The sequence below is a fragment of the Ovis canadensis genome, chromosome 12 (assembly GCF_042477335.2).
Source record: "Ovis canadensis isolate MfBH-ARS-UI-01 breed Bighorn chromosome 12, ARS-UI_OviCan_v2, whole genome shotgun sequence".
Lineage (NCBI taxonomy): Eukaryota > Metazoa > Chordata > Mammalia > Artiodactyla > Bovidae > Ovis > Ovis canadensis.
In genome coordinates, this window is record NC_091256.1 from 38972503 (window position 1) to 38996744 (window position 24242).

Genomic DNA, 24242 nt, shown 5'->3' on the forward strand with positions numbered 1-24242 from the left:
ACACAGAAGTCAAGGCAGGAGAGGGAGGAGGCAATCAACTTAGTCAAAAGCTGCAGAGAATACAAGTTAGACGAATGGGAGGGATGAGTCTAGGGTGGGATCACGAATATGGAATGTGTAAGGTCCTTGATGACTTCTAATGAAGATACCAAATGACAACAGGTTTGGCAGGCAATGGGAAGAGGGGACAGGAGTCGATGAACTTGTTCAAGAAGCCTGACTAGAGAAAAGAAGAGCAAGCCTAGAGAGCTACAAGGGGCCTTTTTTGCCTCCTTTGCAACACACAAGTACAGTGGTGTTTTTATTAACTTTACTGAGGAAAATTTTACAATGATAGTTGTATATACTTAAAGTGTACAACATGATGATTTGATATATATATACGTTGTAGGATGATTACCAAGGCCAAGATAATTAATGCATCCATCACCTCACGTAGTTAACACAGTTAACTTTTTTTATGGTGGTAAGAATGATCAAGATCTACTCTCAGCAGTTTTTAAATACAAAATACCATATTATTACTATGCTTTAGATCCTCAAAAGTTATTCTTCTTCTTATGACTGAAAATTTGTACTCTTTGATCTACATTATCATATTTCCCCCTCCCATCTACTTCTGGCAACCCCCATTCTTCCGAGGAACATTGTTTCTATACGTAATTTGTGTAGAGTTTTTATCATGAAAAGATGTTGAATTTTGTCAAATCCCTTTTGTGCATCTATTGAAATGATCATAGGATTTTTATCCTTCATTCCTACATTGTGGTGTATCACGTTTTTTGATCTTCATGTTTAACCATCCTTACCTCCCAGGGCTGAATCCCACCTGATCACTGTTTATGATCCTTTTAATCTATTCTTGAATGCAGTTCGCTATTCTGTTGAGGATCAAACAAGCAGGACTGCGTGTTAGGTGGCTTGTGTATTTAAGATAGAAGAGTGTGTTAATAAACAAAGGGATGGAAAATGGAAGTTGAAGCTTCAGAAAAGCAAAAATACTCCAGAAGTGCTGTGCAGTGCACAGGGGCAGGAACCAGCCTGACTTGAAACTGGAAGGAAAAGAGGGGGGGAAAGAGACAGTGGGTGGAGATTTATAGAATTTTGTATAGGGGAAGGCCAGAAAGTTGAGATTACTTAGACTTAATGGCCTGTGAAGGTAATCTTCCCAGATAAGGGGAAAGAAGTCGGTGGGTAGAGGGGTGGGCAGCAATGAAGACTGATTGGAGAACTTGAAAAGAATGAGGAAAGACTAGCCAGGATGGAAATTGTAAGTGTTTTATCCAAAGCACTGTTAAGATCGAGCTGATTTGCCCTGGTTAAGAGTTTTCAGATTTCTCACCTAAGTGCTTTCAGTTGGAAAATAGCATCTTCTTGCCAAGTTATTTATTTCTGGCAATTGAGTCTGTCGCCAAAGTATACAGATATGTTCTTAATGCTTTCAAAGACAAATCTTTAAAAAAAAAATGATGTGCCTGTTTCTCAATCCCAACAGAAATATGCCTACAAGTCAAGTAAAGCCCTGAGTTCCTGGGTGAATGACCTCATCCAGAGGCTGAACTTCTTTAACACCTGGGCCAAAATGGCATATACCGCAATGCATCATCGGTATGTAGAAAGGCTGCTCTATGTTTCTGCGTCATTTTTATTTTGAACTTAATGGTTTCACCATGTAATTTCACATCCTTGGCCTCTGAGTTCTCACTGCAACATGTGAATTTAAACAAAAGAGGTGTTCTTTTTTTTTTAATCTAAAAAATTTTAGGGTGTTTTATTTAAGGTGCAAATGTGTTAATTTCAGTATTTTTTAAGAGCTTGGGCTTTTTATTTTAAATTTTATTTAATTGAAGGATAATTGATTTACAGAATTGTGTTGGTTTCTGCCAAACATCAACATGAATCAGCCATAGGTATACATATGTCCCCTCCCTCTTGAACCTCCTCCCATCTCCCTCCCCATCCTACCCCTCAAGGTTGTTACAGAACCCCAGTTTGAGATCCCTGAATCATACAGCAAATTCCCATTGGCTATCTATTTTACACATGGTAATATAGGTTTCCATGTTACTTTCTCCAAACATCCCACCATCTCCTCAAAAGGAGGGATTCTTATCTTCAGTTTAGGAGGAGGAAACAGAGATCTAAGAACTGGAGAGTTCCTTCCAAGGTCACTCTACCCTAAGAGACAGAGGTAGAAACAGAACCTAGTACCTTCCTCTTTCTGTTATGCTGCACTGTGTCATGTGACACTAGCAGGAAGAAATGGGAAAAGAAAGAAAAACTGATTACTTATAATTTTAAATTTTTTAATACATAGCACAAAACAATTTGAAAGGCATGACAGTAGTTCACGTTTAAGGAGTGCCACACAGGGTGTTCGGCTTCCCAGGTGGTTCAGTTCAGTTCAATCACTCAGTCGTGTCCTACTCTTTGCGACCCCGTGGACTGCAGCATGCCAGGCCTCCCTGTCCATCACCCACTCCCAGAGCTTGCTCAAACACATGTCCATCGAGACAGTGATGCCATCCAACCATCTCTTCCTCTGTCATACTCTTCTCCTCCAGCATCAGGGTCTTTTCCAATGAGTAAGTTCTTTGCATCAGGTGGCCAAAGTATTGGAGTTTCAGCTTCAGCATCAGTCCTTCCAGTGAATATTCAGGACTGATTTCCTTTAGGATGGACTGGCTGGATCTCCTTGCTGTCCAAGGGACTCTCAAGAGTCTTCTCCAACACCATAGTTCAAAAGCATCAATTCTTCGGCATTCAGCTTTCTTAATAGTCCAACTCTGACATTCATACATGACTACTGGAAAACCATAGTTTTGACTAGAAGGACTTTGGTCGGCAAAGTAATGTCCCTGCTTTTTAATATCCTGTCTATGATGGTCATAGCTTTTCTTCCAAGGAGCAAGTGTCTTTTCATTTCATAGCTGCAGTCACCATCTGCAGTGATTTTGGAGTCCCCAAAAATAAAGTATCTCACTGTTTCCATTGTTTCCCCATCTATTTGCCATGAAGTGATGGGACCAGATGAGACCAGAGACTTAGTTTTCTGAATGTTGAGTTTTAAGGCAACTTTTTCACTCTCCTCTTTCACTTTCAGCATTATTGGTTGGGGCATAGACTTGGATTACTGTAATATTGAATGGTTTGCCTTGGAAATGAACATTCTTTCATTTTTGAGATTGCATCCAAGTACTGCATTTTGGACTCTTTTGTTGACTATGATGGCTACTCCATTTTTCCTAAGGGATTCTTACCCACAGTAGTAGATATAATGGTCATCTGAGTTAAATTCACCCATTCCAGACCATTTTAGTTTGCTGATTCTGAACTTCCAGATGTTCAAGCTGGATTTAGAAAAGGCAGAAGAACCAGAGATCAAATTGCCAACCTCCACTGGATCATCGAAAAAACAAGAGAGTTCCAGAAAAAAAACATCTACTTCTGCTTTATTGATTATGCCAAATCCTTTGACTGTGTGGAGTACAACAAACTGTGTGGAAAATTCTTCAAGAGACGGGAATACCAGACCATCTGACCTGCCTCTGGGGAAATCTGATGCTGGTCAAGAAGCAACAGTTAGAACTGGACATGGAACAATAGACTGATTCCAAATAGGGAAAGGAGTATGTCAAGGCTGTATATTGTCACCTTGCTTATTTAACTTATATGCAGAGTACATCATGAGAAATGCTGGACTGGATGAAACACAAGCTGGAATCAAGATTTCCAGGAAAAATATCAGTAACCTCAGATACACAGATGACACCACCCTTATGGCAGAAAGCAAAGAACTAAAGAGCCTCTTGATGAAAGTGAAAGAGGAGAATGAAAAAGTTGACTTAAAACTCAACATTCAGAAAACAAAGATCATGGCATCTGGTCCCATCACTTCATGGCAAATCAATGGGGAAACAGTGGAAACAGTGACAGACTTTACTCTTTTGGGTGCCAAAATCACTGCAGATGGTGACTGCAGCCATGAAATTAAGAGACGCTTGCTCCTTGGAAGACAAGCTATGACCAACTTAGACAGCATATTAAAAAGCAGAGACATTACTTTGCTGACAGAGGTCCATTAGTCAAAGCTATGGGTTTTCCAGTAGTCCTGTATGGATGTAAGAATTGGACTATAAAGAAAGCTGAATGTTGAAGAATTGATGCTTTTGAACTGTGGTGTTGAAGACTCTTGAGAGTCCCTTGGACAGCAAGGAGATCCAGCCAGTCCATCCTAAAGGAGATCAGTCCTGAAATGGAAGGACTGATGCTGAAGCTGAAACTCCAATACTTTAGCCACTTGATGCGAAGAACTGATTCGTTTGAAAAGACCCTGATGCTGGGAAAGATTTAAGGTGGGAGGAGAAGGGGATGACAGAAGGTGAGATGGTTAGACGGCATCAATGACTAAATGGACATGAGTTTGAGCAAACCCCGGGAGTTGGTGATGGACAGGGAGGCCTGGCGTGCTGCAGTCCATGGGGTCACAAAGAGTCGGACATGACTGAGTGACTGAACTGAACTTTCACTTTCATCAAGACACTCTTTAGTTCTTCCTCACTTTCTGCCATAAGGGTGGTGTCATCTGCATGTCTGAGGTTATTGATATTTCTCCCAGCAATATTGATTCCAGCTTGTGCTTCATTCAGCCGGCATTTCACATGATGTATTCTGCATATAAGTTAAATAAGCAGGGTGACAATATACAACCTTGACATACTCCTTTCCCAATTTGGAACCAGTCTGTTTTTCCATGTCCGGTTCTAACTGCATACAGATGCTTCTTGACAGATTTCATACAGATTTCGCAGGAGGCGGGTAAGGTGCTCTGGTATTCCCAACTCTTTAAGAATTTTCCAGTTTATTGTGATCCACAAAGTCAAAGGCTTTGGGGTAGTCAATAAAGCAGAAGTAGATGTTTTTCTGGGACTCTTTGCTTTTTCTATGATGCAATGGATGTTGGCAATTTAATCTCTGGTTCCTCTGCCTTAATGGTATAGAATCCACCTGCTGATGCAGGAGATGCAGGTTCCATTCCTGGGTTGGAAAGATCTGGAGAAGGAAATGGCAACCCATTCCAGTATTCTTATCTGGAGAATCCCACAGACAGAGGAGCCTGGTGGCCTACAGCCCATAGAATCACAGAGAGTCAGACATGTCTGAGAATGCACACACACTCACAGGGTACCATTTTTCAAAGCATTTTGCTCGTACTAATTGAATTAACTCTCATAGTAACCCTGTGATATGAAGTAGGTACTATTATTTATCATTCTCATTTTAGAGATATGGAAATTGACACAAAAACATGGAGCAACTTGCCCAAATTTTTACAGCTAGAAAGTGGAAGTATTGAGATTTGAACCCAGAAAACCTAGTTCCAAAGTCTATACCAAACTGTCTCTTTCACCATTGAACAATAAGTGAATGTTACTGTTTATCTTCTTAGAGAAGGCAGTAACTCAAACCCAATCTGCAAGATTCCACATAGCCCAGTCAAGATCCCTACTATAATAACCACATCCCTTGTTAATTGCCTTCCAGGGCTTTGCGTTCTCAAAAGCTTTAAAGCCATAGCTGGTTTTCATTAAACTATAGGATAAGGGTCCAGAGAAGGGGGAGAGTTTGAGATGAAAAGGGAAGGAGGAATCCAGGAGGAGAGGCTGGAAGAAATTGCTCAGATCATCTGAAAATGTGCAATTATTATGCCTCTAACCACACCAATCTGTGGTCTGCCTTCCAATAGGTATATGAGACTTGTCACAGCTTGGAAGCATTCCAGCACATCACCTAGCCAAGACCCCAAATACCCCACTGAGGAAAACAGTGAATTCTTTGAAGGATTTCCTGCAAGATATTGGCTCCCAGCTTTCTTCTTTCCACAAGGTGAGCATGAGAACCTGGACCAGCCCTGTGCCTGATCCAGGCAAGTCTGTCCCCAACCCCTCCACCAGCATTCTCCCTGTCCTCTTCCTCTCTGGGATGAGAGGTCCCTAGGATAGCCCTGCTCCCCACCCCCAGCACACACACACACACACACACACACATACAGGTACCAGGGCCTCTTGCAGGCACTAGAGCAGTCTCTCTCCTCCTTCCCCATTCACGTCCTTCCCTTGCCCCATCTCCTCAAGCACCAGAATAGACCCACATCCTTGTCAGACCTCACCCTCACCCTGGCAGGAGTCTCACTTCCTCATCTCTAGGTCATTAATTCTATGAGATCAGAAGCCAACAACATTAGACGCCTCCCCAAAGCCTCTACATCTTAAGAGTGGACTCCTGGAGATGGGCACCTGCCCAAGGGATTGATCCCGTGCTTCAGCCTTTTTGTTCATTTATTCATTTAATAAGAATTAATGAATAAATGTTTGTTGGGTCCTAGGCCCCACCAGCTTACAAATGTCCAGCAGGAAAGACGGATATTCAACCAGAACCTGTTATAATAATGTACGGTCAGGGTGTAATGAGACTTGTAAAGGGGCCGCACTAGACTGTAATATCCACGAAGGCAGAAGCCAGTTCCGTTTTTATTCCCTATTGTATTCCAAGCACCAAAAAAAAGTTCTCAGTAAATATTTGAAGAAAGAGTAAGTGTCTTTCTAAATGAATATAAGAATAGATGAATATTCTTAGAGCCTAAAACAGGAGGACCTAAACTAAGGGTCAGGAAAGGGAATGCTACTAAGGAAATAACTTCTAAGATGAGACTTGAAGCTTCCTTCTTACCAATTAGATATTATCCAGGTAGGGACAGAATAAGAGGACAGCAATTAGCACCCTTAGCACTTACTAAATATAGTACTTATTAGTAGGTGCCAGGCACTCTCTAAGGAGTGTGTGTGTGTGTGTGTGTGTGTGTGTGTGTGTGTGTGATTTTTCATTTTTATTTATTTATTTGGCTGCACTGGGTCTTTGTTGCTGCCTGGGCTTTTGCTCTCGTTGTGGAGAGCTAGGTTTGCTCTCTGGTGGCGGTGCGTGGGCTGCTCATTGCAGCAGATTCTCGTTCAGACTTCAGTAGTCATGACACGTGGGCTGAGTAGCTGCGGTGCCTGGGCTCTGGAGCACAGGTTCAGTAGTTGTGGTGTATGGGCTTGGTTGTCTTGTGACACATGGGATCTTCCCGGAGCAGGGATCGAACCTGTGTCCCCTGCATTGGCAGGTGGATTCTTTACCACTGAGCCACCAGGGAAGCCCAGGATTTTGTCTATATTAAGTCATTCAATTCTCATGACAATCTTATAATGTTGTTACTATTATTATCCCTATTTTCAGATAAGAAAACCTAGGCAGAGAGAAGTTGTAATTTGTCCAAAATCACATAATAAGCGACTGAGCCAAGGTTCAAACTTAGCCTATCTGACTTGGAAATTCACATGTTTAACCACTGCATTAAACTATGAATAGCATTTTATCAGAGAAAATATCATCCTCTCCTGGAGCATTTAGTCTTCTGAAAGGGGCACAGAGAGAAGTCACTTCTGGCTGGGTCTGTAGAGATGGTCTCTTGGGCATTGAAGAACTGTAGGGAAATTTGAGAAAGATTATCTAAGGCTAAAGGCTGAACAAAGGCACTGAGTCAGGCCCAGGAAGTGGGTATTTAGAGTAGAGAAGACATGACAGGATGACAGGGTTTAAATTGCCCAGTCAAAAGAAACTAAAATTCACTCTGTGTGCACTGGTGTAGTGGCTTCTAGGCAGCAGTGTTCCATGATCAAGAAGTAGAGTGGAGTTACTTAACCGGCAATTTATGCAGAACAAGAACTAAACAAGAGAAAAGGAGCTAGTGGCAAGGAGAATAGTGAAGCATTGTGTTAGGTATCTTGGTATCAAGCTACAGAAGGCAATCCAAACTTGTGTAAGCAAAAGAGGACAAGTTATAAGCACATATAAGTGGAAGGGAAGCCAAAGGGGCCTGGCTTCAAGCATGGCTGGATTCAGGTAGTCAGTATCCTCCATGTCACTCTCGGGCTGCCTCCTCATGTCTGAGCTCTGTTTTTGCTCTATTGGTCTCTCTGTTTTTCTCTGCTGCACATAGCCTTTCTTGATGCCACCAAAGGAAAAAATGGCCACAAGAAGTTCAACATCTCCACAGGAAAAAGAGCCTTCCTCTTCCTAATGTCCATATGGATCTTAGTTGTGGCATGTGGGATCTAGTCCCCCAACCAGGGCTCTAACCCAGGCACCCTGTAGAGCGTGGAGTCTTAGCCACTTATCACCAGGGACGTCCTCATACGTCATTTCTTGAGAAAGGCTCTGACACACTTGGGTCTTGCCCTTGCCCCTGGGCCCCATGTTTGCTGCCAGGAAGATAAGGTACTTTGATCAGCCAAGACTGGGTCTAAAGTGATCAGGTCCTGGGATCCATAGCCCCTCTCTTCCCATGTTGAATATGGGAGGAACACTGGGCCTACAAATGCTCTCCATGTTCCCCAGGAAGCTCGCGCTACTAGCCAGACTAATATCCCCAAGTCCTTAGTGAGGCAGTTGGATTTATACTCTCCTCCCATCCAGCCCTGTCTCACACCCACCACAGGTGTTTCCTGACACTTTCTCCACTCTTCCCTTCCCATGAGATATCAGTGTTGCTAATCCCCACGGGAAACTTTGGGACAGGCACAGCTCCTGAGTCCCTGAGACTCACAAGGAGCTTGGCGCATATTTTTCTCCAAAGCCTTTCTCATCACTGTGCTTCAAGACTATGGACGGTCCCAAGGAATCTCTACAGATGCCCTGACTTTTACCCACCATGTGATCTCGGACACCACCGACGTCAAAGACAAGGAGTTCTCCATAATCATCCAGAAGAAACTCAACATAGTCAGGAGAGCCTTTAAGGTACTGGAATACTTCAGAGGTTGGAAAGGATAATCATTCATTCATTCAATCCATCCATCAATCATTCCCTCAACAAAACTTCATTCCTCATTTACCAAGTGCCAGGTCCAATGCTAGGCACTAGAGCATGGCACAGTCTCCCTCAAGCCCAAACGCCATCAAATGCCATCTCTCCCACTCTGCTTCTAGGGAGTTGAGAAGAATTAGAAATATATTAAATGAATAAACGATTCAGATAAATACAATAAATGAACTTTACAACTCTCCCCTGACATAAAGGAAGACTGAATGCTGTTAGATCAGGATTTGAAGATGGTATTTCTTTCTTTCTTTCTAAGATTTTTTTTTAATGTGGACCATTTTTACAGTTTTTATTTATTGCAATATTGCTTCTGCTTATAACTCTTCCCTGACATAAATGAAGACTGAATACTTCTACATCAGGATTTGAAGGTCGTATGTCTTTCTTTTTTTAAGTTTTTTGACGTGGACCATTTTTTTTAATTTATTATAATTTTGCTTTTGTTTTATGTTTTGGGGTTTGTGGTTTGTTTGTTTGTTTTTTTTTTTTGTCATGAGGCATGTGGGAAATTAGCTCCCTGAGCAGGGATCAAACTTAGACCCCCTGCGTTGGAAGGCGAAGTCTTAACCACTGGAAGCCCCCAAAGGTAATATTTCAAACAAATAGGGCAGATCTCTCCTGAGGGTGGCTCAGCTGAACTGCCTGCCATCCAGCAACCCACTCACTCCAGAGTTCAGCCACTTGCAAGGAGAAGCACTCACCCAGCCTGCCATGAAACTCAGGGCACTCAGCACATGTGCTAATTATGCTGGAAGCAGTTTATCTGGGCGTGTGAGTGCTGACAAGCCAGATTCTCAGGCCAACCCTAACCCCATCATGCTCCCGCCATTGTCCCACTGGTTTGAGGGCCACTCTTGTGGTTTACTAAACTCCAATCTGTTTTAGCAATCTATTTTCTATTCCAGGACCAACACCACACAAGTCAAGAAGTTTTAAGTTATATATGGAGACAGTAGAGCAAATCATTCCTCATTTTTCCTTTTTTTTAATTGAATTTTTATTCTATTACTTTTTTTTTTTTACTATTTTTGATTGTGGTAAAATAAACATAACATAAAATTTACTATTTTAGATATTTTTAACTGTACTGTTTAGTGACATTGAGTATATCCACACTGTTGTGCAGTCATCTCCAGAACGTTCTCATTTTTTCAAACTGGAACCGCATGCCCATTAAACACTCCCCATTCCAACCATCCCAACCACCACACTACTTTTTATCTCTAAAAATGTGACTACTGTAGGAACCTCATATTAGTGGAACCATAACATATTTGTCCTTTTGTGACTGGCTTACTCGCTAGTGATGAAGAACCCCACCTGCCAATGCAGGAGACATAAGAGATGCACGTTCGATCCCTGGGTCAGGAAGATCCCCTGGAGGAGGGCATGGCAACCCACTCCAGTGTTCTTGCCTGGAGAATCCCACGGACAAAGGAGCCTGGCAGGCTACAGTCCATAGGGTCGCTGAGTCAGACACGACTCAAGTGACTTAAGTGAAGTGTTAATCGCTCAGTCGTGCCCGACTCTTTGCAACCCCATGGACTGCAGCCCACCAGGCTCCTCTGTCTTTTGGATTTTCCAGGCAAGAATATGAGTGGGTAGCCATTTCCTTCTCCAGGGGATCTTCCCAACCCAGGGATCGAACCTGGGTCTCCTGCACTGCAGGCAGATTCTTTACTGACTGAGCTATAAGGGAAGCCCTGAAGTGACTTAGCACGCACATTATTTCACATAGCATAATGTCTTTATAATGTCTGTCGTCTATGTGGTAGCATGTGTCAGAATTTCCTTCTTTTTTAAGACTAAATAATAGTTCATTGTATGTGTATACCACGTCTCAGCTCAGGTCTCCATAACAAACACCACAACCAGGATGGCCTAAATAACAGAAATGTGTCTTCTCCCAGTTTTGGAGACTGGGAGCCTGAGATCAGGGTGCCAGCTGAGAGCTCTTCCTGGCTTGCACACAGATATCTTCTAGCTATGTCCTCACCTAGCTATGTCTTCACTTGGCCTTTCCTTGATGTGCATGTGTGGAGAAAGAGAGAGCAAACTCTCTGGTATCTCTTCTTATAAGGATATTCATCTTATTGGATCGAGAAACCCCCATTCATATGACTTTAATTGCTTCTTTAGAGGCCTCATCTCTAAATACAGGTACTCTGGGCAATAGGGCTTCAATTTATGAATTTGAGGAGGGTACAAACTTTGGCCACCTGATGTGAAGAGCTGACTCATTGGAAAAGACCCTGATGCTGGGAAAGATTGAGGACAGGGGGAGAAGGGGGTGACAAAGAGTGAGATGTTTGCGTGGCATCACCTACTCAATGGACATGAGTTTGAGCAAGATTCAGGAGATGGTGAAGGACAGGGAAGCCTGGCATGCTTCAGTCCATGGGGTCACAAGGAGTCGGACATGATTTAGTGACTGAACAATAGCAACAAAAGACTTTTCGTCCACAACACCATGTTTTTTTCATCCATTCATCTGTCCATAGATGTTTGAGTCGATTCTATTTGGCCATCGTGAACAGTGATGCTACGAACATGGGTTTGCAAATATTGGTTTGAGTCCTTGTTTCAGTTCTTTTGGGTATAGATCTAGGAGTGGAACTGTTGGATCATATGGTAATTGTTGAAATTTTTGAGGAAATGCCATACTGTTTTCCATAGTGGCAGCATCACTTTACATTCCCATAAAGTGGCACCCCACTCCAGTACTCTTGCCTGGAAAATCCCACGGACGGAGGAGCCTGGTAGGCTGCAGTCCATGGAGTCGCTAAGAGTCGGACATGACTGAGCGACTTCCCTTTCTTTTCACTTTCATGCATTGGAGAAGGAAATGGCAACCCACTCCAGTGTTCTTGCCTGGAGAATCCCAGGGACGGGGGAGCCTGGTGGACTGCCGTCTATGGGGTGGCACAGAGTCAGACACGACTGAAGCGACTTAGCAGCAGCAAAGATTATTGTGTCTATGTTCATCAGTGGTACTGGCCTGTAATTTTTTGTTTCCATCATATCTTTTTCTGGTTTGGTTTCAGGGTAGCACTGGCCTGGCAAAATGAGGTCCAAAGCATTATTTCCTCTTCAATTTTTTGGAATACTTTGAGAAAGATGTATGTTAATTCTTCTTTAACACCCTGTGAAGCCTTCTGGTCCAGGACTTTGTTTGTTGGCAGTGTTTTGATTCTGTTTCATTACTGACTCGATTTCATTACTGGTAATCAGTCTGTTAATATTTTCTATTTCTTCCTGATTCAAACTTGGGCGATTGTACATTTCTAGGAATTTATCCATTTCTCCTAGGTTGTCCATTTTATTGGCATGTTGTTTATGGTAATCTCTTATGATCTTTTAAATTGTTGTGGTCTCTTTTGTAACTTCTCTTTCGTTTCTGATTTTATTTGGGCCCTCTCTCATTTTTTTCTTGATGAGAGTAGCTAAAGGTTTGTTGATTTTGTGGTACTTTTCAAAGAATCAGCTGCATTGATTCAGTTTCATTGATCTTTTCTCTATTTTTAGTCTCTATTTGATTCACTTCTGCTCTGATTTTTATTATGTATTTTCTTCTACTAACCTTGAGTTTTTGTTTGTCCCTTTTCTGGTTCCTTTAGATGTGAGGTTAGGTTGTCTGAGATTTGTCTTGTTTCCTAAAGTCGGCTTGCGTCAATATAAACTGGTCTCTGGGAACTGTTTTGCTGCTTCCTTAGCTTTTGGATCATCGTGCTTCCATTTTCATTTGTCTTAAGGTATTTTTTTAATTTCCTTTTTTATTTCTTCAGTCAGTCACCTATTGGTTGTTTAGTGGCCTATTGTTTAGCATCTGTATGTTTGTGTTGTACAGGTTTTGTTCTTGTTAATTTCTAGTCTCTTAGCATTGTGGTAGGGAACTTGATACGATTGCAGCAATCTTCTTAAATTTAATGAGACTTGTTTTTATGGCTCAGCATGTGATCTGTCCTGGAGAAAGTTCCATCCGTGTACACTCAGACCACTTGCTCCTTGTAGAGAACCTCTGCAATTGTGATTATCTTTCCATTTGTGGTCTGCCTACCTAGGGCATGGGTCTTCAGTAAATGCTGCATTTCTGCCCCTCTTACCTGTCTCATTTTGGTTCCTTCTTTACATCTTGAGTTGCAGAAAGTCTTCAGATCACTCTCATCAATGTTTGCTCTGTAAATATGGTGTGGCCATAGGAGGAGGTGAGCACAGGGTCTTGCTGCCCTGCCATCTCACTAGAAGATTGACTTGTTTTGTCATTGTTTTTGCTCTCTTTTTAAAAAGTGACCTAAGGATTACAATTCTAGAAATTTGAAGTTTTACTGTATTTGAAATACTTGTGAATCCAGGATCATCATATATAGATCAAAACCTACAAGTTGCTCATGCTCTCAGAGAAGAGAATGAAGTACTTGCCTTAGAACCTGGCAATGAGTATCTCTAAGATGAAGTACTCACCCTAGAACCCACACGGCAGTGACAGGAAGTACACCCCCTCCTCTTTGGCCTCCTCCCTGACCTTCCTCTAGATGCAGCTTCTATTAAAGGGAACATCTCACCTGGGACCCTCTGACACCACCTCTCTTTGTTCTTAGGGCACAGACCCCACACATGTTGGAGTTCACGTCTTTGGTTTATTCATTGAGGGGGCAAGGTGGAATCACAAAGAAAAAATACTAGAAGACTCGCTACCTTGTGAGATATGTTGTGATTTTCCTGAAATATACTTCTTGCCAACAAAGGTAATCTCCCAGATGTTTATCACAAAGTTTTAAACCACTGAGCTTTCCCTCAGTAGTACCAACCATTCCTTCTAGTTTCCATCCTTATGATTTCACTAGGGAGATTGACCAATATACTTCAGACTACAAACATGTAAAATAGCCCCAAATACTCCTAAAACCTAAAATAGATGCTGTACAAACATCCAGTGTGATTTCTCAAGAATACATACTATAAAGCTATACTAGTGACTAAAAAATCAGGCATAATTCTATATGCAGTTACATAACCACATAATCACCTAAATGTATTCAATTTATAACAAACTCCCCAAATCTAGTATAAAAGAAATGTGAGCTGCTGGCTTACTTAACTGTGTAACTTGAGCATTTTTTTTTTTTTTTTTTAGATTTCTACTGAAAGTTCAACTGCATCTAAGCAGACAGAGCCAGAACTCTATACGTTTGAATGCCCAGTTTACCAGACACCTGAGAGGTCGAGTATTTTGACAGCTGCTGGTTTATCCTCAAACTTTTTAACATCTGTGTACTTATCCACAAAGAAACCTCCTAGTCACTGGATCACAATGCAGGTTGCACTGCTGTGTGAGGAGAATGAAAAATAAAACTTCCATAACAAACCATGTAATTGTGGACTCTAACCAGTTACACGCTTCAAGACATTCACATGGAGTCAACATCCTTCATGAAAATAATCTTGTGTGATCAAGGCAGATTAGACAGTGCCATCTCTTCCTTCCATTTGTATGTGAAAACTTTTAACATGTAGGGGGAGCTCCCAGCTGCTTCCATTCTAAGCAATATCCCTGTGGGTGGGCTCTCCTCCAGGTAAGAGAACATGCCCCCAGAAAGCAGAAGGTCTGACTTTTCTAAAAGGGAAAACCATGGCAAATAGCATGGCATTAGGGCATCTAATCCTTATGGAATTTTTGACTTTAGAGCAATTTCTGCAATTATATACAATAAAACATATACATGAAGAGTAGTCCTTTGGAATACTTTCCCAGGCTGCTCTGAGAGAACACAGAACATGACACTGTTGGCCTGACTGCAGACTTCTGAGACAAACAGTCTTCTCTGAAAGAAATGATCTTGTTCTGATTTCACCAGATTTTCTCTTTCCACTGAAAAACCAATGCTGAGAACTGAGAATTTAAGTGTCAAAACTGGATGAAAAATGTGAAAATTGCATGTCAAAATGTATTTCTGTAGGTAGACTTTCATTGTTGAACACCAACTATGCTGAACTCATATTCCTATACCTTCAGGCCACCTGTACTATGTGGCATATCGATCTTTATACATGAAGACACTGGTGCTCCTGGAGCTTGCGTTGCCCAAGCTCACATTGCCAGAAGCAGGGCTTGGATTCCAAGCCATGTTTGTTGTCACATTACCTCAGCAGTGGGCCCATTGGCAGAAAATAAATCCCATGTTTCCACAAATGAAGATCAAACAATCCCTTCTATCTGCAATAAGGGGGAGAAGAGGTTGTGGAGAGAACTAGTCTAGTTCATAATAGACTCTAATAGCCATGAACAAAATATTAACATCTACTTACTTTTGTGTCTAGGAAACTACACTGAAAGTCACATTATCAAAAACATATACATTGTGAATCTAATTACACACAGTGCTGTAGAAAATAATTATAAAGACCTAGCCCCTGTCATTCAGGAACCAATAAGAAAATGACAAATATAGGATTTTAACAAAAGAAACAAGCTGCTGCTGCTGCTGCTAAATCCCTTCACTTGTGTCCGACTCTGTGAGACCCCATAGACGGCAGCCCACCAGGCTCCCCCATCCCTGGGATTCTCTAGGCAAGAACACTGGAGTGGGTTGCCATTTCCTTCTCCATTGCATGAAAGTGAAGGAGGTCTTATTTGGTCCTTGAATTCATTAAAATAGTTTTAGCAATTATCCATGATTTGCTAAAACAAAACAGTCCATGAGTTACAGACACCACCAATAAGCAAACTCTTTTCCGCAAAGAGTACAAAAATAAGACCAAGAATCACATGATGTGATATTTTTAACTTAATTGGTTTTGGAGTGTATTCTGACACACCCACCTTCTGCAAAGTCATTTCATACTGCGAAGAGAGATCAAGACATGGTGTCTGATCTCACTGACACACAAATGTGTCTCACATGCATGTACTGGCTTTCAAATGCACTTAGGTGCATTTGTAATTAATACAAATTCATTTGAAAGCATTACTGAATCTATGACACTTTTGATCATTCCTCTATTTTCTTAAAGAACAAATACTCAATCTATGATCACCATCTGCAGGTTAAGACTCTCCTCTAACCCTTTTCAAGCTCTGATGTCTGAGAACCTTGATGCAAACTGCAGTTTGCCAGGGGTCTCAGTCTACCTTTTGGATTCCTTGTGGTCCAGGAGGGACCCAAAGGATCCTGGAATAAACCAGGGGTTGGGTGGGGAGCAGAAATCTAAGGGTTCCTGTTTTGGTCCCAATGATCCCAAGAGTTACAGGTGGAAAAAAAAAGAGAGATTCCAAAGTGGTCAAAGCAACATCTTTATTTTCAACTTTATTTCCAACTTAAAACTTCATTATAAAACTTGTCAAAAAAATGTCAAAAACAAATTAAAAACAAATTGTGGCACTGTATTGGTGACAGCCCTTTTTTCATCACCAAGGAAAGAATTAGTGGTCCTTCTTTCTCCCCTAATGCTTCATTGGTGAATCTAGTATAGAACAAGCTGGGACATTTTCTGATGCCAGAAGAAAAGCATAAAAAAAACTGCTTGCATACATCAGTACTAATAAACACTGAAAATTTCACCAAAACCACATTTAAAGATTACAGGATGTGGAACGCTTGAGCAAACCAAGTTCATGATCATATCAACACAAGCACAGTTATATACACTTCAAACTGCAGCACAGAATAAACACTGCATATCTAAATGGCTCATATAGAAAATGTATAATTGAAAACCCCAACGTACAGACTATATTTATTAGGTTTGCCTATGTTTAAGATACTGAGAACAATTTAACTCTGAATATGAAAGCTTAGTGAATTTGCTACTGTTCCACTATAGGATAATTAACAATGAGACTATATCAACTTAAGTAGAATTTAAAGGCTAAAGCTACCTTATGCACATCTGTTAAACTAAAAGTAATGATTTTAAACTATTCCCTTAAATTGCTTTTAGATAAACAGATTTCAAAAGATGAACACAACACTCCTTAACTGGGAGTAGAGTTTTGTAAATATAAAGGATATGCAAAATACAGTATACACTGCATGAACTAACAGTAGCAAAAACACAGTTTAATTTAAAAAGTCAAAAACATATAAAAATATTAGCCTTTCTGGAAATGGCAAATTTTTAAACACCAATCTGTGTAAAAAGGTTTAAATAGTGATGTTACTCCAAAAATATATATTTATTCTATTTTTCTATTTGCAACAGTTTATAAAGGCAAACAAACACCTGCAATTGAGGTAGCAAAGCCAAATTCAGAAACTTTGGATTAGGAAAAAAATACCCTTCCTATGTTTTAATACCATCTTTCATACAATATTAAATGAATTCTCCTTGTTTCAAAATGTTTAATTCACATGTATTACTTTACAAAACTTAATTAAAATACTGCAAATGTTTGTTTAAAAGATATTGGGTTGGATAAAAAATTCGTTCAGGTTTTTTATGTTAAAACCCAAATGAATATTCTGGCCAACCCAATACTTAGTTCTGAAAATTATTTCACATTCAAAATACTATACAGAAAAACCTGAAGTCACCATATATTACATAAAAGCTACGTATTTACAGTTTCAAATGCAGTTTTAGAAGCTGAGGTTAAGCAAACCACTACTAATGGTCTTCATTAAACAGTGTCCACTATCAGTTATTCCCCTTCCCCTACAGCATTGAACAGACAATTGGTTTTTACTTTCAAATCACACAACTAGAAAATGATTTAAAGGGAAACAAATGAAAGTTCTATCCCCTTAATGCAAGAAAACATAAATGAACTTTAAAATGTAACAATGTTTTTATTTAAGACAAAAACCAAACCAACTGGACAAAAGAATCAAAATTTGAAAGGTAATCAAAAATCCTGAACATCAATATTCAGTGCATTTATAAGACTGTTTTTTGTTCTCAGATTTTTAAAGATTAAAAATTTACTAAGTGCAAATTCTATTTATATTTTCCTTATGTTAATTGTTACGATTTATTAAACATGGCTACAGGAAAAGACTTACTACTTGGCTCTATCTTTAGCCCTGCCTGAAAAAGAAATATACAGATTCTGTCAGTGCAATGAAAGAAGGTTCATTTTGGATTTTTTTTTTCTTTTTTTTTTTTTTTTGCAAACGGAAGATAGAACTGCAGGAGCATTTAGAGGGTGCCCAGAGCAGAATCAGTAGATGTAGGGAAATATGCGGTAGGGGACTCGCTGGCAGTACTTCTCCCACGCCAGGCCATACTTCTTCCTACAGTGGTGCTCGTCACGGGCTTCCCGGTGCACCAGCAAGATGGTGAAATAAATCACATAGAAATAAGGCAGAATGTGATTGAAACCTGGGGGAAACAAAAGGAAACAGTACCTAGTATTTTTATTTTTCACTAGACAACACTGTTTCCTGCGCTTCCCCAAACAGCCTAAAATTGGGGCGTCCCATTACTCCATTTTCTCCAATAATAGGGGAAACAACTAAGCCAGTTCATAAAATCCCACTGCTGTGTGGCAGGAGGTAGTCATTTGAGTTAAAAGCTATTCAGAGAAGAGTGATTAATCCATCCTAACAATCCTTCATAATCAGAACATCTGCCCTTCTAATTAAAGCAAATCCCTCCATTTCCTCCCCTCCGGTGCTCAGGGTAGAGAGCTGCTGGCCATCACTGCGGGGCAGGCAGAGCAGGGCAGCCAGTGCTGCAGGGTGTGGGCTGACCCAGACGCATGAAGCGCCATGTGCGCCTTTTCTTAGGAGCCAAATTTTTTCAGAATCCATGTATAGCGAGTCATGAATAAAAAGTTGATTATTAATTCCTACATAGTCCGCTTAGGAAAAAAGCTGCCAGACACAGTTGAAAACAAAGTTTTGCTTGCAGGATTTTAGAGTAAAACTTCATGGTCTGTGAATTCCTAATTCCCCTCAGACACAGGATGAATGAGGTGCTGGAAATAGAACCCAACACTCAATCAGGGAACGAAAAACCCCAGCCTCTAACACAGACAACACCCAGACCCACAGAGGACAGACAGACATGTGTGGGCGGCCTGGGAAAGAGTCCCATCAGCTCTCTTCCTGAATGCTTACCACACGGGAGGGACCAGGCCAGGGCCATGATGAGATCACCCAAGTAATTGGGGTGGCGAACAAAACCCCACCATCCAGAAACAAGAAGATTTTTTCCCGTTGAAGTATGAATGGTTTTTAAATCTATACAGAAATAAAAAATACATGTTTAATGATTCTAAGACAAGCAGAGACATAAAATCCTTACGTAATGCAAAAATACAATAAATATAAACCAATACTTACGTGCAAGCCTTGGATCAGTGGGATTTTTCCGGAATGCATTTTTCTGAGAATTTGCACATCGGAAGATTACAAATCCGCATACTGTAATTTTTTAAAAATTTCATTTGTTAACAATTCACATATAATCTTTATTTTAAAGCATCTGTAATTTCATTTAGAAATGATTCCTGTGTTTCAAGGAAATGTCCAAGGTACAGAAGAGTCTGATTTCTTAAGAACAATTCACACCCTCTCAATCTCAGGATGACAAAAGAAGATCCAATCCTGATATCTCACTATCTTACAGCTTTCCTCATCTACCTGGGGACACCTTGAAGGCAAAACTAACAAATATGCATTATTATTCACGGTGCATCCATGAATAAAATCTACTGCAGCCCACATTACAATAAAATCAATACTGGAGTTCATCTGTTAGTTATGACATCTACTGACCATAACAGGAATGCTTCATTAATAAAACTATAGCTCAGAATCTGTACCAGAACAATATGCACATAAACGTGAATATATGCCAAATCCCACTGCAAGCCCCTTAAGCTGGTAGATTTATTTCAAATTTCAAAATGTCAAAACTAAGAGGCCCTGACATATGATTATGTATCATCAGTCCTCAATAAAGTAGTAAAAAATAACTCCACTCCCCATTTTTAGCTTAACTGTAAAATAGACATAGCCTGTCTTGAATAACACACAGGCATGTGTTAACCAAACCAATAGTGAAACTAAATCTTAATTTCAACCAGAGACTTGAATTTTTCTTCTACCATAGATATTAGTGTAGTGAAACTAGCAACATTTGAAGTTCAGTGGTCATTTTCCCTGCCCTCCCTCTGGTGGATGTGTTTAACGAACAGTGTAACAGAAGAAAAAACCCATCCTGAATCTAACCTGCTACCATCAGCCAAGCTGTACTCCTCACTCTTCCCCACCATCCTGGTTGAGCTGTTCCCTCTGTCCGATGTATCTGTCTCCCCATGCCACTTTCACCCACCCAACAGATCAAATGTCACATTCTCCAGTAAGTTTACAGTGATATTCCCCAGAGAGACGTGCTCTCTACCTTAAACTCCCATCATATTTGCTCTATTAGTCCCTCCTCTAGACTCTTCCTGTGCTTCAATCCAGTGTCTGAGTGTCTTATTTCTTCTATAAGAGCATAAGCTCTAGGAAGGCAAGACCATCTCCCTGTTTTTCAAGGTACTACCAGAAAAAGCGGGCTCTCAACAGAAGAAAATCAATCATTACTAAAACAATAAACTTTTATTGTTTTTAACAATAATTGTATTATTTTTAAATAAAGAGCCTCTTGATAAAAGTGAAAGAGGAGAGTGAAAAAGTTGGCTTAAAGCTCAACGTTCAGAAAACTAAGATCATGGCATCTGGTCCCATCACTTCATGGGAAATAGATGGGGAAATAGTGGAAACAGTAGCTGACTTTATTTTCTTGGGTTCCAAAATCACTGCAGATGGTGACTGCAGCCACGAAATTAAAAGACACTTACTCCTTGGGAGAAAAGTTATGACCAACCTAGACAGCATATTAAAAAGAAGAGATATTACTTTGCCAACAAAGGTCCATCTAGTCAAGGCTATGGTTTTTCCAGTGGTCATGTATGGTGTGAGAGTTGGACTGTAAAGGAAACTGAGTGTCAAAGAATTGATGCTTTTGAACTGTGGTGTTGGAGAAGACTCTTGAGAGTCCCTTGGACTGCAAGGAGATCCAACCAGTCCATTTTAAAGGAGATCAGTCCTGGGTGTTCACTGGAAGAACTGATGTTGAAGCTGAAGCTCCAATACTTTGGCCACCTGATGCAAAGAGCTGACTCATCTGAAAAGATCCTGATGCTGGGAAAGATTGAGGGTAGGAGGAGAAGGGGAAAACAGAGGATGAGGTGGTTGGATGGCAATACCGACTCAATGGACATGAGTTTGAGTAAACTCCGGGAGTTGGTGATAGACAGGAAGGCCTGGTGTGCTGCAGTCCATGGGGTCACAAAGAGTCAGACATGACTGAGCGACTGAACTGAACTGAATAAATTTTTAAAACAGGTGTTTTGTTCAAAATGATGTTTAAATAACTACTGAAGAACCCAAGGAAGAAGTATCCATTCTCTTTGCAAGCTGCAAGAATCTTTTATGACTCAACTCATCCATGACAGATTATTTCATACTTGAGCTACTCATGGCCATTTAAAAGGGCACGCTGTAAACATGTAGATACCACACTACAACAGACTCAGTACACAGTATTTAATACACAGAGACTGAAATTAATACTCACGTTTCAGAGCAATGATTAGAGAAGCCATTGGCCAAGACAGTTCATTTGGATGACTGACTAAATAAAAGGCCTGAAAGCTGTAGATAAATGGAACCCACACCAAATCTCCAAAAGCCAGCATGAATCCAAATCCATCATGGATAATGTCCATGGTTGTCAATAATGCTTCCTAAATGGGTACAGAGAAGGGAAAAAAATGTTCTAAAGTTTGGGGAGAAAAGCTTCGATGTTTAAAGTATTCAAATAAAGTACTAATTTACAGTCAAATTTACAAAAGGTTAAAGGAAGGTAGTTGTTGTTCAGTCACCCAGTCATATGCGACTCTTTGTGACCCCATGGACTGCAGCACACCAGGCCCCCCAGTCCCGCACCATCTCCTAGAGTTTGCCCAAGTTCATGTTCATTGCATCAGTGATACCGTCCAGCCATCTCATCCTCTGAGACAGTACAGCAACCTAAAATGTTTGAAGGCGGGAGCGGGGATCTGTCTCCCTTGGCGCAGGTATCACACTGAGTCATTCGGCTTCATCCCGTCACTCTAGCCACTCCCTCCACAATCCTGAACCACAGAGCTCCCAATGCCTCTTCTGCCTCCCCGCCTCTGCCTGGAACACCCTCCCCAAACTGCAGCTGAAGCCTGGCCTGTACTCCCTTCCTCAACCCACCACTCGCCGAAGCCAACTGACTGTCCTGTAACTCAGCGGCCCTCTCTACTAGACTGGAAGATGCGGTGAGCGTGGGTTTCCAGCTGCCACCCCAGCACTGAGTACAGGTGTGCCAACCTAGCTAATGTTGTTCAGTCACTAAGTTGTGTCAGACTCTTTGTGACCCCATAGACTGCAGCACGCCAGGGCTCCGAACCTAACTTCTGAGCATGATCTAGCTTTTCAGGTAGCTTGTCCACACTACCCGGCATCATGGGAAACCGCCTGCTTCACTGCTCAGGATAAACCAGGGCCTGAATGCACTCTCTTGTGGATCTGACTGGCACGAGCCAGAAACCCGCAGGCCTTGGAAGTGGAGAGGGCACTGTCTCAGGGCCTCCCTAACCTGCCTCAGACTCCAGTACTCAACACTGACCAGAAAAATTAGCAAGTATAATCTCTATCAAAGAATCAATGTTCTAGGTGAAAGAAAAAGAGTGAGATCTCCAAAATGCATTTTCCCCCGCAGGAAGCAAACAAAAAGACCACAGAACAGAAAAATGGATGTTAGAATTTCCAGGCCTATTGGGTCACCCTCTAGTCAACACGCCTATTCTTTTGAACTGGGGAGCAGGCAAGATAGTATACGAGGGATAATGACAGGGGCACATGGGAGTGGGCAGAGAGGAAGGGACAAGATACCAACATCCCGTGCCAGGAGGGGCAGGGAGGACCCTCAGCCCCACCCAGTTCCCAGGGACTCAGAAGGCTGCAGGACAGAAGCAGAGGCTCAGAGGAAGGGTCATTTACATTTAAGTTCATAGTCTCCATTTCTCAAGGTGTGCCACTTAACACATAGAGGGATTTCTATCACTCAATCAAATAAGAAAATTATTAAGCATCCACTCACTGAACAGCAGCATGCCAGATACTAAAGAAAACCATAAAATCAGGTTTCTCCTTCAAGAAGCTAACTATAATCTGGCTGAGACAGTGATGGCTTATTTAAAAAATAACTTCCCAACTTTAATCCACTACCCCAGGTTAAAAAACTGCCTTAAGAGTTTTGCCTTAAGACACAATCATTTTTTGTTAATTAACAGAAGTCAATGTTTGTTTCAATCTTTAGAAAACATGAATTTCTAAGTCACTTAAAAAGTGACTTCCATGACAAGACAGAAAACTAGAAGGAAGAATTACTCATCATCAGATAAGAATTTAAAAAAATAATCTCTGAGGGGATAAAGCAACCGAGGAAATATCATCTGACTTGTAAAACATATCCTACCATCTTCTGAGCATCTATTTGTTACATAATCAAAGAAAGACCTACAACTGGCAAGATGAAGTACATTTATAAGAACTGGTGTTTTTTTTTAAACTTCAGAAGCACGTTTAATTTTGAGTAGACTTGGAATTTTCAGAGAACTCTGTATCAGATGCTCCCAACATCTGTGCAGTTTCCCAGGGTGAGCCCAGGTCCACATTTAGTGGTAGGAGCTCAATAAGGGTCCAAATGTGGCTACCTGTACTCAAGATCTGCTTACCTCCAAGAGGTCCTAATCTCCTTCCAAAGAAAAGGAAGATTATCGACATATCAGTATCAAGTTTTCAAAGTCGCCTTGACTGAGTATGACCAAATAATACAATTTTTCAAAAACAGCTTAAAGAAGGATCTTTTCTCAAAATGTCAACAGGCTGCCATGTAACACTTGCTTTGGAACATCATGATGTAGGACCATCCATTTTGTTTTTTAAAATTGAAAGAAAACTTAATTTAGAATTTGGAGGAGATGGTAACAAAGATAAAAGTAAATGATAAAACAGTTGTAGAACAGACCCAAAGAAGATACTGTTTTCAAGAATAATATATTTAGGTGAGACAGAGACTAGCAAACATTGCCGGTCTTCAAGTAGCAGAAAGAACTGATCTTGCATCAACGTATGAGAAAAGCCACCTTAAGAGGTCAGTGTCATTTAAACTGGTTTCCTCAATGTATCATGATTTCTGATTTTATATCCATCTGATTAAAGTTATTCTTTGTATTCTGAAACACCAACAATAAAACAACTCCCCCAGTATTTAAGAACTAGCCTCTCCTTGATAATCC

General features: G+C 40.9%; 2 protein-coding genes across 6 annotated transcripts in view; one reads left to right on the forward strand and one right to left on the reverse strand.

Annotated features, from left to right (window-relative positions):
* The window catches only part of LOC138415814 (dynein axonemal heavy chain 14-like), a 317408-nt gene extending 303120 nt beyond the window's left edge, over positions 1-14288 (forward strand). The window contains exons 71-75 of the mRNA XM_069544370.1: positions 1496-1608; positions 5747-5886; positions 8675-8838; positions 13519-13665; positions 14055-14288. Coding sequence (XP_069400471.1) covers positions 1496-1608; positions 5747-5886; positions 8675-8838; positions 13519-13665; positions 14055-14270 — 780 coding nt within the window. The 3' untranslated portion in view covers positions 14271-14288. The remainder of the gene's footprint in view (positions 1-1495; positions 1609-5746; positions 5887-8674; positions 8839-13518; positions 13666-14054) is intronic.
* A 1910-nt stretch (positions 14289-16198) lies between these two features.
* LBR (lamin B receptor) overlaps positions 16199-24242 on the reverse strand; it is a 30383-nt gene continuing 22339 nt past the window's right edge. For all 5 annotated transcript variants that reach the window (XM_069545472.1, XM_069545471.1, XM_069545474.1 and 2 more), the window contains exons 11-14: positions 21488-21656; positions 19204-19284; positions 18979-19101; positions 16199-18238 (exon numbers count right to left, since the gene is read on the reverse strand). In XM_069545472.1, coding sequence (XP_069401573.1) covers positions 18078-18238; positions 18979-19101; positions 19204-19284; positions 21488-21656 — 534 coding nt within the window. In that variant the 3' untranslated portion in view covers positions 16199-18077. The remainder of the gene's footprint in view (positions 18239-18978; positions 19102-19203; positions 19285-21487; positions 21657-24242) is intronic.